The sequence below is a fragment of the Salmo salar genome, chromosome ssa11, assembly GCF_905237065.1.
Source record: "Salmo salar chromosome ssa11, Ssal_v3.1, whole genome shotgun sequence".
Lineage (NCBI taxonomy): Eukaryota > Metazoa > Chordata > Actinopteri > Salmoniformes > Salmonidae > Salmo > Salmo salar.
Genome location: NC_059452.1, coordinates 85,392,830 through 85,413,746, shown reverse-complemented (window position 1 = coordinate 85,413,746; position 20,917 = coordinate 85,392,830). Strand labels below are relative to the sequence as shown.

Sequence of the window (20,917 nt, the reverse complement as noted above, 5' to 3'; positions counted from 1 at the left end):
CATTCTCACCCATGAAGCCAAAGAGGGCACTTTTGTTAATTGACTGCAGGAAGGGGCTAAACCCTGCTTGGCCTGAAAGGAACCATCCACAAATACTGATAGTAAGCTCTCTGTTCACTGCAGTACTGGTACTGTACAGTATGTGATGTTTGATGTAACAATGGCCTTGAGATTAATCATAGACACTTGAATCAAAGTGGTGTCCCTGTCCCTGATATGACACCTGTTCATGTGTATGATTGGTTGCATGAGATGATGGTGGCTAATTAACTAGGAAACTAACACCAAGGGGGTTTTTGTACATCTAATCAACTTCTAATGTCAAAGCTGCCAGTCTGATACTGAACTCTGCGTTCTGCACCTGAGTTCTCCTGCTAACCTTTTCAACTTGAGTTTAGATCATCTTTGACATGCTCTCAGATCACAGAAACAGCTTGAAAATAAGATGGCTTGTCTGACCGGCAGATTAATGAGAATAATTTGGCCCTTGATGCTTTTCAAACAGCATGTGTCTCTTCTTGTTCAGATCTGACTCGCAGGTCTACAATTTCCATCCCCTATAATTACCTACAGTGAGTTATGATGACCCATGGTATAATGATTGCTTCATGTAAATCATAATGATGACATACATATAAATAGCCTTCAGTACTCCTCAATGTGTGTGAGTTTATCTTCTGAATCAAGTCGGTAGGCCGATACAGAGTGTTTTGGGAAGAGGAGGTAGAAAGAAAAGGGTTGCATTAAACATAAATCGGAAACCATGAGCTGTGTAGAGCAGTTCTTTGACAGAGACATCTGCAGACTAAACTGTCGGTTCCACTGCTTCAGCTCTACCTGGTACACACACACACACACACACACACACACACAGGCAAGCTCAGGCGCGCGCAATCACGGGCGCACGCTCGCATCAGACTGCACACTACAATGCCAGCCCTGATTTCTCTGCTCTCCCTCAGAATTCGACGATTTCTCTGGATGTTTGTGGCAAGACAGCTATGAGGGCATCGACAAAGGCTGTTCTTATTCTTTTAGCAAAACGTAGAGAGTTTTATTTAAACTTTTCATCCTGCCTTTAGCATTATCGTTATTTTGTGTATTCCTGCTGTGGGTAAAACCACATCCCACAAAAACATGAGTTCAGTGCGCCGGTAATAAAATGTCTTTAGGCTACGTCGAAAATAACCTAGATTTATGCCTAACTTGGACGAAATTCTGAATATGACTAAAAGTTAACAAATCGTGGATAGCCTATAGTCATGGGGGAACACTTGAATTTGGGGTATATAAACTAATAACGTTTGGATTCATTGTTTAACATGAGAGCAGGTGAGCCAGTCTTCGTGTTTGTCTAGTGAGGCGCTGCGCGCATTTCCCGCGGAAAGAACGAAGCGGAGTGTTGGAGCACGGCGGAGAACAGCGAAGTGATCTGTGCTGGGGATTACGCCTCCGAACACCGCAGACAAGCCAGGGACGACGATATGGGTGAGTGGAGACCGTCCGATTTCGAAACGATTGTGGTGGGGACCCGTTGGTAGCCTACTGTTCAGTTTAATAAATGAATAGTCAAGCACTATCTTACAATCAAGAGCGGGTGATTTGAGTCAGTGAAAAAATTTTCTCACAAGGGTACCTGCTGCAGTCTGCACAGGTAACTGGAGATTGAGGGGTGTGAGAATTTTCAAGATTCGAAGCGTAATGGACATAATATGAACCTGTTTTAAAATGCGCATGTGTCTCCTGCTTTTAATTGGTAGGCTATAAAAGGTGTGGTGGACTTGTTTACAGATCATTGAATGTTGCTAATTGCTTAACGATGTATTTGTTAATATGCATAGGCTATGCACTAATGCGTTATGGACAGTTTTTGAGATATTCTACTTCTGCCAAAGCGTTGCTCTGCATGAGGATTACACTTTTTTTCCCTAGGCAAGTCAGTTAAGAACAAATTCTTATTTTCAATGACGGCCTAGGAACAGTGGGTTAACTGCCTTGTTCAGAAGGACAGCATTTTAACGTGTCAGCTCTGGGATTCGATTTTGCAACCTTTCAGGTACTAGTCCAACGTTCTTACCACTAGGCTACCTGCCGCCCCATTGGTAATCCTAATAGGTAAAACGTCTGTTTGGTCTCATTTGTATTTTTTTAATTGTATATATAGATATATATATATATATATATATATGTTTACCTCTGCCCCCCTTAGTCATCCAGTGTGGACCTAGCTGATGAGCCATCCCTGCCAGTCTGCAGCATCCTGGTACAGCTAGTTATTACTTCTAAATACTAAGCAGTGAGGCAGGACCCAGCAGGTCAAAGGGGCAATGCAGTCAAAAACGTTATTTTCTTGTATTTTATATATATCTCCAAACTGTGAGGTTGGGATAATACTGTGAAATTGTGAAAATTATGATAATGCACATTTAGTGTGAGAGTTGTTTGAAAAGAGCTTCTTTCAGCTTCTTTGGCTGGGTGGCATCACCAGGCGGTATACACTGAGTATATAAAACATTAAGAACACCTGCTCTTTCCATGACAAAGATTGACCAGGTGAATCCAGATGGAAGCTATGATCCCTTATTGATGTTACCTGTTAAATCCACTTCAATCAGTGAAGATAAAGGGGAGTAGACAGGTTAAAACAGGATTTTCAAGCCTTGAGACAATTGAGACATGGATTGTGTATGTGTACCATTCAGAGGGTGAATGGGCAAGACAAAATATTTAAATGCTTTTGAACGGGGTACGTTAGTATGTTTCAAGAACTGCAACGCTGCTGGGTTTTTCACACTCAGCAGTTTCCCATGTATATCAAGAATGGTCCACCAGCCAAAGGACATCCAACCAACTTGCCACAACTGTGGGAAGCATTGGAGTCAACATGGGCCAGAATCCCTGTAGAACACTTTCAACACCTTGTAGCGTCCATGTCCTGACGAATGTGTTCCTAATGTTTGGTATATGGTATACTCAGTGTAAGTGAATAGTCGAATAACAAAGAGAGTTTGCCCACCTCTCTGGCAGGTTAGCGTTTTTCGTCATGATACTTGTTCTGGAGGCAGCTCTGCAGAGTGGTTACTAGCTAGCACAGCCACAAAGTCATACAATCATATTTTAAACCTAACCTTAATCTTAGCCACACTGCTAACCCTAATGCCTAACTTTAAGATCAAAAGGCACATTTTTGTTTTCATGAATTTGTACAATATAGCCAATTTTGACTTTGCAGCTGGCCTATCCAAGGGGACATCGCCCAGTTCTGGCTCCAGGACAAGACTCATGACAATAAATGTCAAATTCAAATCAAATCTTATTGGTCACGTACACGTGTTTAGCAGATGTTATTGTGGGTGTAGCGAAATGCTTGTGCTTCTAGTTCCGACAGTGCAGCAGTATCTAACAATTTCACATACCCAATACACACAAATCTACAGTTGAAGTTGGAAGTTTACATACACCTTAGCCAAATACATTTAAACTCAGTTTTTCACAATTGCTGACATTTAATCCTAGTAAAGATTGCCTGTCTTAGGTCAGTTAGGATCACCACTTTATTTTAAGAATGTGAAATGTCAGAATAATAGTAGAGAGAATGATTTATTTCAGCTTTTATTTCTTTCATCACATTCCCAGTGGGTAAGACGTTTACATACACTCAATTAGTATTTGGTAGCATTTGCCTTTAAATTGTTAAACTTGGGTCAATCTTTTCGGGTAGCCTTCCACAAGCTTCCCACAATAAGTTGGGTGAATTTTAGCCCATACCTCCTGACAGAGCTGGTGTAACTGAGTCAGGTTTGTAGGCCTCCTTGCTCACACATGTTTTTTCAGTTCTGCCCACATTTTCTATGGGATTGAGGTCAGGGCTTTGTGATGGCCACTCCAATACCTTGACTTTCTTCTCCTTAAGCCATTTTGACACAACTTTGGAAGTATGCTTGGGGTCATTATCCATTTGGAAGACCCATTTGCGACCAAGCTTTAACTTCCTGTCTGATGTCTTGAGATGTTGCTTCAATATATCCACATACTTTTCCTACCTCATGATGCCATCTATTTTGTGAAGTGCACCAGTCCCTCCTGCAGCAAAGCACCCCCACAACATGATGCTGCCACCCCCGTACTTCACGGTTGGGATTGTGTTCTTTGGCTTGCAAGCCTCCCCATTCTTCCTCCAAATATAACGATGGTCATTATGCCCAAACAGTTCTATTTTTGTTTCATCAGACCAGAGGATATTTCTCCAAAAAGTACGATCTTTGTCACCATGTGCAGTTGCAAACCTTAGACTGGCTTTTTTATGGCTGTTTTGGAGCAGTGGCTTCTTCTTTGCTGAGCGGCCTTTCAAGTAATGTCGATATAGGACTCGTTTTACTGTGGATATAGATACTTTTGTACCTGTTTCCTCCAGCATCTTCACAAGGTCCTTTGCTGTTCTTCTGGGATTGATTTGCACTTTTCGCACCAAAGTACGTTCATCTCTGGGAGATAGAACGCGTCTCCTTCCTGAGCGGTATGATGGCTGCGTGGTCCTATGGTGTTTATACTTGCGTACTGTTGTTTGTACAGATGAACTTGGTACCTTCAGGCATTTGGAAATTTCTCTCAAGGATGAACCGGACTTGTGGAGGTCTACAATTTATTTCTGAGGTCTTGGCTGATTTCTTTTTATTTTCCCATGATGTCAAGCAAAGAGGCACTGAGTTTGAAGGTAGGCCTTGAAATACATCCACAGGTACACCTCCAATTGACTCAAATGCTTGGAAAATGTTATGGAATTTTCCAAGCTGTTTAAAGGCACAGTCAACCTAGTGTATGTAAACTTCTGACTATAAGTGAAATAATTTGTTTGTTAACAATTGTTGGAAAAATTACTTGTGTCATGCACAAAGTAGATGTCCTAAACAACTTGCCAAAACTATAGTTTGTTAACAAGAAATGTATGGAGTGGTTAATAAACTAGTTTTAATGACTCCAACCTAAGTGTATGTAACTTCCGACTTCAACTGTAAGTAAAGGAATGGAATTAAGAATATATAAATACACGGACGAGCAATGTTAGAGCAGCATAGACTAATATACAGTGGAATAGTATAGAATACAGTATATACAATTGAGATGAGTGCTATATATGTAAACATGATTAAAGTTACATTATTAAAGTGACTTGTGTTCCATTTATTAAAATGGCCAATGATTTCAAGTCTGTGTATATAGGCAACCTGCTCCTCTCTGCCAGTAATATCTAGTTTTCAGGTTACACATCCCTCCCATTAGGCTCCTCCAATTAAGCTACTCTCTGACTACTCCCAGACACCAGACAGTCCTAGCAAAATTCTTCCTTGAGAAATAATATTTTTCTAAGAAGCTATTGAGATAAAAGAAAACGGCTGCATTGAACCTTTAAACCCAATTACTGCTTCGGCTATCGACTCCTTTAATCAGTGGCTAGAGATAGATTCCTCACGGAGTTATCAGCTGCTGCGGGCCACATCACTGCACATTAAGTTCACTCTAACTCCTCAGTATGAATAGCAGGGGAGAGAGAGTCTGACTGGGGCTTTAGGCATACATTTCTACCTACCAATGCCATGGATAGCTTCTCTGATGGGATATGTTATTCCTACTGATACCTGTGCGTCAAAATGTAACTTCCAGTGATCTGACAGGCTCCACATTAAGGGTGGAAAGAGCTGTCCCATCTGTCACAAATGTCAAGTGCTGGTAAGGTTGCATGACTGGAGGAAGGGGAGGGTGGTATTTTGATATGACCTGTTTTTGGCTGTTGAAGCCTGATCTTTGTACACCTGGCAGCACTGTAGTGTAGTGGAAGTCCTAGAAATGAGGAATTAATGTGCTTTAATAATGGTGACATTTGACTCGCCTCATGTGTCAGAGGAAAGATGGACTGAAATCCAACCAACTAATTGGTTCTCATTAGTAGCACTGGGAAACTTTCATAAATATACTTGCTTCGCTTTGTATGAATTCTGAATGCTTCATACATATAGGAACCTGTATCACAATGAGACAAATCAATACACACATGAATAACAGCTGTTTTTATTTAACCTTTATTTAACCAGAAAGTCCCTTGAGATTAATAATATTTTTCAATTGAGACCTGTATATCAAGCCCTTTTACCTTTAACTGTGATGGAGCAAATGAAAACAGTTATACAACCTTCTACTTAAAATCCCATCCCTACCCAATTAATGTACAGATCCATTGACACAGGGCCTCTTAAGAATTGGTGTGGTGGGAAATGTAAGACCAATCAACATTTCATTGGTGGGTCTTACATACAAATGACTGTTGAAAACCATGACAGATAGGTGAGAGAGATCATTGGGGCTATAAGAAGACATGGTCTAATGGCCAGTTGTCTGATGTAGAATGGTTCCTCAATGGCTCTATCTGTCTGCTGCCATGCTCAGTTACTTGTTCCTGGTTCATTGTGCTTGTTAAACAAAGTGTAGTGTGGATCCATGCTTAATCCCCTCTGCCTTGCATGTATACTAAAACAAGACATGCAGTAACTGCTCTCAGCTTCATTGAGACCTGGGATCACATATGGCTTAATGTAGCCACCTACTTAATCTCCTACTGGATAAAGATACTTGCAGATATTTTCTTTTATGGACATTTTTAACACGCTTTGTGGTTGGGATTTCAAAGAAACATGATTTAGTTGCAATGTATTCCTTATTATTAATTCTAAAGTTTTGTCATATGAACTTAAAGCAAACAGGTATAACGCATTATAATGTGGTTATAATGCATTGTAAAACTTGTCATAAGCATGTATGACCCCCTCATAGATGCTTATAACAAGTTATAGGCTTCATACCTGTTTGCTTTAAAAAATAAGTTGTTGGTTCAGCTGCAAGGCTGCTCATTGATAATGGGTAATGAAACCCTAGAATTATATATAATCTTTTCATTCTTGTGATTGTATTAGCTAATCAGCACTTAATGCTCATAATTGTGCAGTTTAATCTTGGCATTAACTCTTAACCCTTCAGTTGTTTTCTAGTCAGTATGGAATTCTGGAAAATATCGCTTTGCATAATTTAGAATAAATCATATGGCAAAATGGACCCACTGCTATACCATTATATCATCTGCACTGGCAAATACTAAGCACAGTTAGTAAGCACAGTTATGGCACAGGAACATAAAAAAGTTAAATGCAAGCTAGTTCCCCCCAAAGGCTGTCAAAGAGAGTGCATAAGGCAGCTCTTGCTCTTCTCTTGAGCCTTCCCCGATATGTTTTTTCTGAAATAATTTATTATGCTGTGCAAATCCCTTCCCCAGCCTCCCACTCTGATTCCAGGGATGTGTGTGGGTTGGCCTCTCTCTCTCAGTTCTGCTTCGGCAGGTCAGAGATGTTCCAAATCTGCCTCATTCCAGCCACATAGAATCTGGCGGCAGGTAGCCTAGTGGTTAGAGCGTTGGAATATTAACTGAAAGGTTGCAAGATCGAATCCTCGAGCTGACAAGGTAAAAATCTGTTGTTCTGCCCCTGAACAAGGCAGTTAACCCACTGTTCCTAGGCTGCTCCTATACTATACGTCTACAGCTGTTGCTGTGCTATACACTCTTAGAAAAAAGGTGTTACAGTATCTAGAACCTTAAATGGGTCTTTGGCGGTCCCCATAGGAGAAACTTTGAAGAACCCTTTTGGGTTCCATGAAGAACATTTTCCACAGAGGGTTCTACATGGAATCCAAAAGGGTTCTACCTGAAACCAAAAATGGTTCTACCTGGAACTAAAAAGGGTTCCCCTTTGGGAACAGCTGAAGAACCCTTTTGGAACACATTTTTCGAGGAGTGTAGCTTTAGCTCCTCTACCTCTACCTCCACTACCTCTGCCTCCACTACCTCTGCCTTTGCTGCTACACTTCTGTTAGCTCTACCTATGAAATATGTTTTTACCATAAATCAGTCGATTTTATACTGCTCCCTTCTACTGTGAACTGGAATTACAGCTCTCTCCAATTTCTAAATTAATGGGTGTAAAATAATGGGTTTAAAGTGTGTAAGGGGTACTTCATTTCAATATTGCAATTTAAGTGTGACCAATTAATCTGTGTTGCATGATGGCAGTCCTGCATTGGTAATATGTCCCAGACTTATGTGGCTTGAAAGTCTTTTTCATTTTATGTGTCTTAAATCTGAGTGAATACACTCAGTATTGCAGTATATCACATACAGTGCTATTAAGCCAGAACTTGGCTCAGCACTAGTGTTGTCATGAAACCCGAATGTTGACTTCGACACAGATACTAGGTTTAGTATCACGGTACTCAATGCCGAAACAATATCACACCAAAAATAAAGAAAGCTTATTAGTTAGTCACAGAATAACCACTGGCTTTATTTTTTGAAACATTGCACAATATGTTGATAACTGGTAGAACAACTAAAATAACAAATAGAATATCTTCTACATTCAATTTCTTTAAAAAAATAAAACGCCATATTAAATAACAGAACAATATCTCTGGGACTCAGAGCATACAACACATTTTTATTAATTGTTTACATCTAAACTGTTTAAAAATGTAATTTGATACATAGCAGGGTTAATTTGCTAATCTATGGCCATAATATTGGGTCAAGTTACATTTATTAGACCTAAGATTCATTATTCATTGCAGCTAAGTTATTTCATGTATTAAATGAAGAGATTAGTTCCAAAACAACATAAACAAAACACTTTGAAGCTAATTTTTGAAGCTTCGATATTGCAATAGTCTACAATGCATTTTACACAGCATACTACAATTGTTTTCAGTGCTTTTCAACTCCCAGGGTGCAATGCCTTCACAGGGCTGCTGGCTGGGTACTGCTAGAAAGCCCAGAGAAACGCGAAGTAGTCTAAATACAGTATATTGTTGTCATAGAATGCATTTCACATTACTTTTTTTGTTGTAATCATATTATAATGCTCACATGAATGTCATGCAGAATATATGTTCATGTTAGTAGCTAGGTTTTTCGTTCTAATTGGCGACTAATTTTCATGTAAATGTTCTAAAATCTGCATTTTTCCCAGCAGAGATGTGTTTCCATTAGGGTTGCAAAGGGTCGGAAACTTTCTTCGGAAATTTTGGGAAATTTTCCATTGGAAGTTAAGCCCGGGAATTTGTGGAATTTTGCTTAAATTCATCAAAAAAGTTAGCTTATAACAGTGAACCTTTTTTGTGGGATACACATAAGGCAATTCTGGGTCTTGTTGCATATTTTGGTTAAACTATCCCCAATTCAATGGAATTGCAACCCTCTGCATGCACAGTCCACTCTTCCATCACATGTACAGCTGACTCTCAAGATCTTGCACACTAATGAGATGCTATTGAGCCCACACTGCTACACTGTCTGAGCCAAGGACTACATGCTTTCTGGTAAGTTTTGATTACAATACTGGGTGGTGTCACGACTTCCGCCGAAGTCGGCTCCTCTCCTTGTTCGGGCGGCGTTCGGCGATCAACGTCACCGGCTTTCTAGCCATCGCCGCTCCATTTTTCTATTATCCATTTGTCTTGTCTTGTTTCCATACCCACCTGGTTATCATTTCCCCAATCAATCTACTTGTATTTAACCCTCTGTTTCCCTTCATGTTTTGTGTGTAATTGTTTCATGTTTTTCGTGGTGTTTGATTTATGCGCTTTACTTTGGTTATGTTTCGTGGTTTTGAGCTCATTTTTATTTTATGTAGTGCTCTCGTATTTTGGAAATATAATAAAGTGTGCTTGGTTACATTTCGCTTCTCTCCTGCACCTGACTTCGCCTCTCATACACCCGATATTGACAGGTGGGGTGAATATATTTTATATGATATACATGATCACATGAACTAGTAAATAGTAGCCTACAGCAAAGTGTGTTTAAATCATTTCTAACTTGTTAACAATTTCTGCTAGTTACTGTTTGCTACCATGTGGGTTTTAGCTTGCTTGATCCTGCTAACTGAAGAGTGTTAATTCACCTGTTTCCATACATGTTTCATTTAAAAACATTTATCTTACAAAATACACTGCTCAAAAAAATAAAGGGAACACTTAAACAACACATCCTAGATCTGAATGAAAGAAATAATCGTATTAAATACTTTTTTCTTTACATAGTTGAATGTGCTGACAACAAAATCACACAAAAATAATCAATGGAAATCCAATTTATCAACCCATGGAGGTCTGGATTTGGAGTCACACTCAAAATTAAAGTGGAAAACCACACTACAGGCTGATCCAACTTTGATGTAATGTCCTTAAAACAAGTCAAAATGAGGCTCAGTAGTGTGTGTGTGGCCTCCACGTGCCTGTATGACCTCCCTACAACGCCTGGGCATGCTCCTGATGAGGTGGCGGATGGTCTCCTGAGGGATCTCCTTTCAGACCTGGACTAAAGCATCCGCCAACTCCTGGACAGTCTGTGGTGCAACGTGGCGTTGGTGGATGGAGTGAGACATGATGTCCCAGATGTGCTCAATTGGATTCAGGTCTGGGGAACGGGCGGGCCAGTCCATAGCATCAATGCCTTCCTCTTGCAGGAACTGCTGACACACTCCAGCCACATGAGGTCTAGCATTGTCTTGCATTAGGAGGAACCCAGGGCCAACCGCACCAGCATATGGTCTCACAAGGGGTCTGTGGATCTCATCTCGGTACCTAATGGCAGTCAGGCTACCTCTGGCGAGCACATGGAGGGCTGTGTGGCCCCCCAAAGAAATGCCACCCCACACCATGACTGACCAACCGCCAAACCGGTCATGCTGGAGGATGTTGCAGGCAGCAGAACATTCTCCACGGCGTCTCCAGACTCAATCACGTCTGTCACGTGCTGTGTGAACATGCTTTCATCTGTGAAGAGCACAGGGTGCCAGTGGCGAATTTGCCAATCTTGGTGTTCTCTGGCAAATGCCAAACGTCCTGCACGGTGTTGGGCTGTAAGCACAACCCCCACCTGTGGACGTCGGGCCCTCATACCACCCTCATGGAGTCTGTTTCTGACAGTTTGAGCAGGCACATGCACATTTGTGGCTTGCTGGAGGTCATTTTGCAGGGCTCTGGCAGTGCTCCTCCTGCTCCTCCTTGCACAAAGGCGGAGGTAGCGGTCCTGCTGCTGGGTTGTTGCCCTCCTACGGCCTCCTCCACGTCTCCTGATGTACTGGCCTGTCTCCTGGTAGCGCCTCCATGCTCTGGACACTACGCTGACAGACACAGCAAACCTTCTTGCCACAGCTCGCATTGATGTGCCATCCTGGATGAGCTGCACTACCTGAGCCACTTGTGTGGGTTGTAGACTCCGTCTCATGCTACCACTAGAGTGAAAGCACCGCCAGCATTCAAAAGTGACCAAAACATCAGCCAGGAAGCATTGGAACTGAGAAGTGGTCTGTGGTCTCCACCTGCACAACCACTCCTTTATTGGGGGTGTCTTGCTTATTGACTATAATTTCCACCTGTTGTCTATTCCATTTGCACAACAGCATGTGAAATTTATTGTCAATCAGTGTTGCTTCCTAAGTGGACAGTTTGATTTCACAGAAGTGTGATTGACTTGGAGGTACATTGTGTTGTTTAAGTGTTCCCTTTATTTTTTTGAGCAGTATAGTTGTTTAATCTAACTGCTTAACTATTTATCTGTACATGGAATTGTATTCGTTTTTTTACTCCTTTTTAAAATCTTTACAGGAAAATGCCACAGGCACTATCTGATGTGTGAAGACATTTCACTGCAGCTAATGTAGAAGGAAAAGCTGTGTACATTTGCAAATACTGTGCCAAATCATATGTGAAGAATGCAACAAAGATGCAGAATCATCTGGCCAAGTGCATAAAACAATGGATACACTCTACAAGAGAGCCAAGGAAATGGTTAGGTATGTGAAGGGCCATCAAGTTATACCAGCAATCTACCTCACCAAGCAAAGTGAGAAGAATAAGAGCACCACATTGAAGCTGCCCAGCAACACCGTTGGGGTGGTTTTGTCATGTTTGAAAGGAGTCTCCGAGAAATGGCCATATCACAATCTGCCGATATGGACAGCCCCATCAAGAGGATCCTCGTGGATGGTGTATTTTGGGAGAGGGTGGTAAGCAGTCTGAAACTCCTGAAACCTATAGCAGTAGCCATTGCACGGATTGAGGGAGACAATGCCATCCTGTCTGATGTTCAGACTCTGCTTGCAGATGTAAGAGAAGAAATCCGTACTGCCCTGCCCACTTCACTGTTGCTCCAAGCAGAGGAAACTGCATTTATGAAATACATCAAAAAGAGTGAAGACTTCTGCCTGAAGCCCATACACGCTGCAGCGTACATGTTGGACCCCCAAGTATGCTGGCAAGAGCATCCTGTCTGGTGCAGAGATCAACACGGCCTATGGTGTCATCACTACAGTGTCTCGCCACCTTGGCCTGGATGAGGGCAAGGTTCTTGGCAGTCTGGCGAAGTACACTTCCAAGCAAGGGCTTTGGGATGGAGATGCAATATGGCAGTCGTGCCAACATATCTCATCAGCCACCTGGTGGAAGGGACTTTGTGGATCTGAGGCTCTTTCCCCTGTTGCCTCCATCATCCTCCAAATCTCACCAACATCAGCCGCCTCAGAGCACAACTGGTCCTTGTTTGGGAACACACACACCAAAGCACGCTACAGGCTGACCAATACAAGGGTTGAAAAATTGGTGGCCATCCAGGCAAATTTGAGGCTTTTTGAGCCTGACAACGAGCCATCCTCAACAAGGTTGAAAGTGACAGTGAAGATTAGGCCTCAGAGTCTGATGTTCAAGAGGTGTACATTGAGGAGGTCCACGGAGAAAACATAGAAGCATGAGAGGAAGACAACCAAAGATTTAGTTTCTAGACTATCATTTTACAGATCTATGTTGAAAATGTTTTTGGAAGATCCGATGGACCATTGGGGATCATTCAATAATCCATTTATTTTGTTGTTCATCCCATGTGAAGAGTCAACTAATTTAATTAAAGTTAAATTCGTAACTAAATTGTTTTTTTTTATTTCTATTGGAAGGATTTAATCATTTGCAATTGTGTACTTATGATAAGGTAAAAGGTTTTTGTTTCTGTCTCCATATGATATGGTAAATGTATCCAATGCAAAAAAAATCTACATTTAAATGGTATTAACATTAATTTGCATATATTTCCTTTAATTCCCATATATTCCCGTTAATTCCCACAGAAAGTTTCCACCTCTGAATAATCCCCAAAATGTGCAACCCTAGTTTCCATCAAATTGACTTGTTGCGGATAAAAGGCTGTGTGTGATGATGTAATGCACATAAGAGTTTCCGTCGCATTTTGAACTCTACTGATGGTTTTCTCACAGAAAATGTGGCGCTATATACCTTGTGTGCCCACTCTGGTATTGACACCTGCGCTCTAATTAATAGCTCGCAGATACAGTGCGGGGTATAAGCCTACGTTATGAGATTATTATGGACAAAAGATCAAGATTATTTGAATTTGTCAAACGGCAGCCAGGCATCGATAATCATGTCACCAGAATAAGACCCTGGATATTTATTGTAAAGGAGCCTCAAGCTCATCACCTTGCACTTTCATCACACTGTGAAGTTCATCATAACTTCTTTCATCTGTAACCTAATCAACTTCATGTTTTCCAAGTCATAGTGGGAGGACCACACACCATATCATCACTTGACTCCAAGTTTACTTCAATATAATGGTTATTATATCAGTATTTGCATATAAAGGAGTTTCCACTGCCATTTCTCACATATATTAATTTTACAGACACAAAAAGATCCCCCCCTTCTCACACCCAGGTGGCGACACGCATCTCTGCGCGCTTGGCAGATATCTCAGTTTGGATGTCGGCCCACCACCTCAAGCTCAACCTTGACAAAATGGAGGTGCTGCTCTTCCTCCCGGGAAAGGTCTGCCCACTTCAAGACCTCTCCATCACGATTGACAACTCCACGATGTCCTCCTTCCAGAGTGCATAGAACCTTGGTGTGACCCTGGACAACACCCTGTCATTCTCTGCAAACATCAAACCAGTGACTCGCTCCTGCAGGTTCATGCTCTACAACATCCGTAGAGTACGACCTTTCCTCACACTGGAAGCGGCGCAGGTCCTAATCAAGGCACTTGTCAATTCCCGTCTAGACTACTGCAAATCCCTGTTGGCTAGCTCCCCACTTGGAGCGGCAAGGGAAACTGCACCTCTTTACATTCAGGCTATGCTCAAACCCTATATCCCAACCCGAGCACTCCGTTCTGCCACCTCTGGTCTCTTGCCGCTCCAAGATGCGGGCGAGAGATTATGTTTTTGTTAGAAGTCATGCTGTCAACATTTTCTCTCTTTCTCGCTTGCTCTTCAAAAGTTGCTCTTGCTGTGTCAACTGCATGTACAAGTAGCCAGGCTAGCTTACTACTGATCCCCCTGAAAAGATTCAGACAAATTACTAGACAGACTTGATCCTCTCAATCCGTATCTGACGTGAGATACATTTGACAGAAGTACCGAAAGTAACAACAATTCTAGTACCGAACCGTTTTTCATGTTCTAGCATCAAAAAAATACCATGCAACACTACTCAGCACTAATACATACTTTAAGCTGTCTGCTCTTGTGGCGCAAGGAGACACTAACAAAGGTCAGAGAATGATTCTAGACTATGGATTCTCTTGCATCTATCACTTTCCTTATCCACTCACTAACCTTAACACCAGAGACCTTGAGTTAGCCTGGGGTAATGTACTATAAAGGAAGTGTTTGATCTTGCCGTTTTTAATAGTCCTCCATTTTGTTCTTCTTTTAACCCCTGGTAACTACCCACTATAGAGGAGAGCATGTTTATATGTATGCAGCAGCTCAGGGTAGAATACCAGAGATGTTCTACTTAAGAAATAAGGCCCGAGGTGGTATGGTCTATGGCCAATATACCACGGCAAGGGCTGTTCTTAATCACGACACAACGCGGAGTGCCTGGATATAGCCCTTAGCAGTGGTATATTGGCCATATGCCACAAACCACTGAGGTTCCTTATTGCTATTATTAACTGGTTGCCAACATTAGAACAGTAAATAAGTTATTTTTTGTCATACCTGTGGTATATTTAAGCAATAAGGCCTGAGGGGGTGTGGTACAGTATGTGGCCAATATACCATGGTTAAGGGTTATTCATATGCATGAGGTAATACGGAATCCCTGGATACAGCCCTTAGCCGTGGTATATTGGGCAAATACCACCAACCCCCGAGGTACCTTATTGCTATTATAAACTGGTTTCCAACATAATTAGAACAATAAAAATCTATGTTTTGTCTTACCCATGGTATACAGTTTGATATAACACTGCTTTCAGCCAATCAGCATCCAGGACCCAAACTACCTGATTCATAATCACAAGTATGACAATTGGGTACCCTTTCCACCACTGGAAAGGGTACCCAATTGTCATACTTGAGTAAAGATACCTTAGTAGAAAATGACTCAAGTAAAAGTGAAAGTCACCCAGTAAAATACTGCTTGAGTAAAAGTCTAAAAGTATTTGATTTTAAATATACGTAAGTATCAAAAGTAAAAGTATACATAATTTCAATTTCCTTATATTAAGCAAACCAGACGGCACCATTTTTTTACTTATTTTTATTTATGCATAGCCAGGGGCACGCCCCATCACTCAGACCTAATTTACAAACAAAGCATCTGTTTAGTGAGTCCGCCAGATCAGACGCAGCAGGGATGACCAGGGATGTTCTCGTGATAAGTGTGTGAATTCAACCATTTTCCTGTCCTGCTAAGCATTCGAAATGTAACAACAAATTTTGGTGTCAGGGAAAATGTATGGAGTAAAAAGTACAGAAATTTCTTTAGGAATGTAGTGAAGTAAAATAACAATTTTCAAAAATATAAATAGTAAAGTACAGTTCAGATACCCCAAACAACAACAACGTATATTTACTTAATCAATGAAATTCATTTATAAAGCCCTTCTTACATCAGCTGATGTCACAAAGTGCTGTACAGAAACCCAGCCTAAAACCCCAAACAGCAAGCAATGGAGGTGTAGAAGCACTTACGTACTTCACACCACTGATAATCACTGATATTGACGTTTTTTACAGAGCTCTAACATACTCAAGTTGTATCTTATTCTTCATTTCAAAGACACATTAGAAATAAACCATTTTGAGCAATGTTATCTTAAGACCACATTTTATTTCCCCATTGCTAGTAGTTCAACGTCCATATTGATTTATACTTATCCAGGAAATCTATTACTGAGTGTGATTGAATAAGATTTATTTTTAGACATCCTATACCGTATCTGACCCATGCTATATGCTGAGGGCTTTGGCTATATGCAATATTTTTGGGTTCTCTGAAGTGCTCCACGGTGCAGCCCTCACGGTGCTGGCCGCTCTACTCACATGGGCACTCTGGGTAATAGCCTTTGTGTCAGCGCACCACAAGAGCACTGTGCATTCAAATGAAATATCAACTTGTCGCCCCGCCAAGGAAGATGACAGCTGACTCTGCTGTGGCCGCCAGAATCCAACTCAGTCTTATGAAAGAGCCAACCTCTGTTTTAGATGATTTTAAATTAGTTGCTTTTAAATGAACTGACCTTGGAGGAGCTCGATGCCATCAATGTACAGTATTTTAGCAACAGGGAAAAGCTGGAGGAATTTGGATACCTTTTTATTTGCAGCGCAACCCTGATGTGCTAACTATGCTAACACCAGAACCTTGTTTCATGCCTTCGACTATGTAAAGAAGGTAAAGAATGTACTAACATTCTGCAACGGCCTTGAAGTAGAATGTTGCGGTTGAAAATGGCATTGGAATAAGCTGAGCTGCCAGTTTTTATCCTTTTATGAGATGTTCCTCTCACTGATGATTGTGGCTGAAGTAGAGCACTGGGAGGCACAAGCTCAATGTGTTCATCCCAAAATCAGATGGAAAAGTAGCTGTAGTCTCTAAGTGTAGCATTATATCATTGGATAGAGAGGGTGCCAGATAAAAACCTGGCTAAAACTATTTTATGTCATGGTTATGTTAGCTAGGCATTGTGATGAATATAAAATAAGTGTGTGTGTGTGCGCTCTGTGTGTGTGTGTGTGCATGTCTCGGTGTCTGTAAGTCATTGTAGTCCTTTGTCATTGCACCTCTCATGTTCTTTCTTAATTCCCCTCAGTATGCCTACAGAGGTAGGCAGGGGCATAACGATTTGTTTTACTCTATTTATCTAATAGGCTTGTTGATTCATCTCTGTCAGGCAAGTGGTTTCTAGAGAGCATTAGCCCCACCTTGGGAAGGTGGACTCCTGGCAGGCCCTATATTATGTCAGATCCATGTGATAAGGGAAAATCAGCTTACGGCTGAACAGGATGTCACGTTTAATGACCAGTAATGACCTGATGATCAATCTGAGACGCGTGGCCAAGTCTCTCTGCCTGGCGCTCTTTAAAAGCCCAAGAGGGAGCCCGATAAAGACACTTCCAGTGGGTTTTATCGCTCCACGTCCGTTCAGAGATCTATGTTGTGCCAACGTGTGCTAATTAGCGTAGCCGTCATGCGAAGATGTCAATGAGCCCAAAGCATGGGAAAAAATGGTCCTTCCCCAGATTATATGTTACATCTGGGGAATTTTCCCAGATGTCGAGGTGTGTCTATTGATTTCCTCCCTATGGAGCGGCACGTGTGCTCATACAAGCCACCAAATGGGGTGTAAGTGATCTAATAGAAGAGAGGGTTCTCTGTAGGCTCACGGAGGGACATGCTAACCGTACCAATGGAATTACCATTTAGTTGAAAGTGATGAGTCTGTAAATTGCAATGGATGCGTGGCCAGCTCTGTTGGTGTACTCTTAATGAAGGTGAGGGCACTGGCATACTGTATTGGTTTAATGACCTCAGGGCTTCATTTACACAGCAGCTTGAATCATCATTTCCAATACACAGTTTGAATCATCATTTCATAAACTACAAGAAGTGTTGGAGGCTGCATGATTTTCTCTCACAGAGGAGTTTTTCCTCCAACTATGAGCCAGAGAATCATGGGAAAAGAGATTATAGGAGGAAATTGCCTCTCCTGTAATGGAATTAATTTTGATGCCTCAGAATATCAGGATTATTCAGGGCTGCAATGGGTGACTGATCAAATGCAGCCTCAAATTGGATACTGATCATTTTGTGACCATACTTGTTAGTCAGAGTTTAAACAAGTTTACATGGGTGAAAGGCAACTGAAAGCCAGAACCAAAGGACTGTGAGATGAAAGATAAAACAAGGCATCAGCGCATTTATTCATCCAAGACCAAGCAAGAACTCTGATCAGACTGGTAACAGGCTACTAACAGGCTTCTGTTTCTTCATGTCTAGTGCATGTCCAGTTCTTTTACTAACACCACTGGACACGAAGAAACAGAAAGTACTTAATAGACACTAAAGCCAATGTACGGCAATAGTCTGGCCTTTCAAACCACCAAGGTCAGAACATGATCAAATACTGAGGGAGCACAGAATGTAAATGCAATTCAAAGCCCAGACACGTACTGCATTTAAAAAAAATCATGAAATCATGAAAACCATACGTCCTTTTCATCAGTTAGCTGTGGTTTTACCATATAGGTTAGGACATTTCAAATGAGAGATTGATATTCCATTGGAAAAAGGAAAACCTGCACTTACTGGAAATAGTATTTTTAAGTTTAATTTTCTTAAACAGCTGCAAAAGAGAATATTTTATCTCATGATTTTTTTTTTTACATACTATGACTGTGATATGTGGTTGTCTCACCTAGCTACCTTAAAATGAATGCACTAACTGTAAGTTGCTCTGCATAAGTGTGTCTGCTAAATGACTTAGAACATAAATGTACATTTTACATTTAAGTTTCTGTATTCAATAGTTTCATTGTGCACAAGTTCTTGAGGGCATGATATCTAGCATTCATCAGTGGCATGGTGTGGTAATTAGGACAGTCAATAGATAATAGTTGCACCTTTATGTCCTCACGGATATCGAGTGAGGAACACTGCTCTAGAAAATTGGCTGCTCTGATCAGGGGCCCCATTAGACTTGTCATACCTTCATTCTGACCTTTTGCCATCTCAGGATATTCGGTAATACCGGCACTGAAGACAAGGGGTGCTATTTTCAAACCCCACTGTGCAACTGTAATTCGAGATTAGCAACACTAACAAGTACATGTAAAATTCTATAGCGAATGCTAGCTAAATGCTACAGAGCGCATTGCAATCATTTTATACAGTCTCTGACAAACTCTTTGCAGGACAGACATCCCAGCTCCTAAAGTTATACAAGTAACAAAAAAATGCTACTCAGAGTTTGCTGCACGCACAAAAAAAATATTAGACAGCAAGGGAGGGGATCCCTGCTGTTACCAAGAGAAGCTTGATTTTGCAAGAAGCTAACCACTTAGCTAGACAACTAGCTACTAAATAAGCAAACAAAATGTACAACTGCAGAGCATTTAGCACATTTTAGACAGTTAACTTAATAGTTATAAGATTCCATACTGTAGGTAGATCACCTGGCGCGTGCTGCAGTGACTGACTCACAAGGATCTGGTCTCTTGTCCTTGTGTGCTAGTAAACAAACACCATGTGACTGGTGACTACCGGTAAGGTTCAAATTGAAAAATAATGTGATAGGTGAAATGAAGAACGCAATCTGCTTTATCTCCTAATGTATTGCACAAGTTGACTGTAGGTATTTACATTAAAAGTAGCTACAAATATTCAAATACATTTTTAAAACTTGAAAGAAATAGTTTAAATGGTATTGAAGGTATTGAAAAACCATCCCATTGCTATTTCAAAATCCCCCGGTATACTGTATATACCGCGGTTTACCGCCCAAGCCTAGGCACCATGTCAGTGTACTGTACAGAGCATCTGATCTCACACACTGTCGTCCATCCGTAGACTACAGACCTCCTTGATAACTGAAGCAGCAATTCAGCTGAAGGGGCCACTTCATGGACACACGTCAGTGCTCAAGGGAATCCAATGACATGTCTGAGGCTATAATCCTTAATTTAATCAGGCATCCCCCCTCTGTTTTCGTATAAATCTGAGGGATGGGCCTAGAGAAATTGAACAACTTTCAAATTCATAGACAAAGCTATGGATGAAAGAACTGTAATATCACAAGATGGTGCTGATAGACATGTTCACCCTGTTTCTAGCTCCTAGACAACTTTGCAGTATTTGTTTTGTGTGTGTTTTTACTTACATTATTTGCTCAGAACGTTACTTCTATTATTACCTACAGCTGAAAATAACTTTTGGATATTAGATCGGTGGTCACTCACCAGAAATTCGAGCAGAAATTCGACTTCCCTGAACTGGACCCTTTGTTTGAACTTCCCGAGGCAGCTCTATTCAATCCGGGGACTGCAACGAAATGCTGATGCCGGAAAAGAGGAAGAAGAAGTAGGGCCCTAGTCAGACTCAAGTGGCATGCATATCATCCACCACTTCTAAGTATATTACTCGCTAACGTTCAGTCCCTGGACACTAATGTAGACAATCTCAGGGTGAGGATCTCCTTACAGAGAGACAGACGACAGGGACTGTAACATACTCTGTTTTACGGAATCATGGGTCTCTCCGGATATATTAGCCCCGGGACAGGAAGAACAAACATTCTGGGAAAAAGAAAGGCAGAGGGGTTTGTTTCATTATTAACAACTCATGGTGTGATTGTGGTAACGTACAGGAATTCAATTCCTTTTGCTCTCCGGATTTGGAATACCTCACCATCAAATGCCGACTGCATTACCTCCCAAGATAATTTCTTTGGTCATCGTCACTGCCGTGTATATTCCTCCCCAAAACAACACCACAATGGCTCTAAAGGAACTACACTGGACTATGT

At 41.3% G+C, this 20,917-nt stretch overlaps 1 protein-coding gene across 1 annotated transcript in view; it reads left to right on the top strand.

Moving 5' to 3' along the window:
- Positions 1–921: 921 nt before the first annotated feature.
- The window catches only part of LOC106563222 (leucine-rich repeat transmembrane neuronal protein 4), a 64,769-nt gene continuing 44,773 nt past the window's right edge, over positions 922–20,917 (top strand). The window contains 1 exon segment of the mRNA XM_045690004.1: positions 922–1,488. Within this exon segment, the coding sequence (XP_045545960.1) occupies positions 1,485–1,488 (4 nt within the window). The 5' untranslated portion in view covers positions 922–1,484.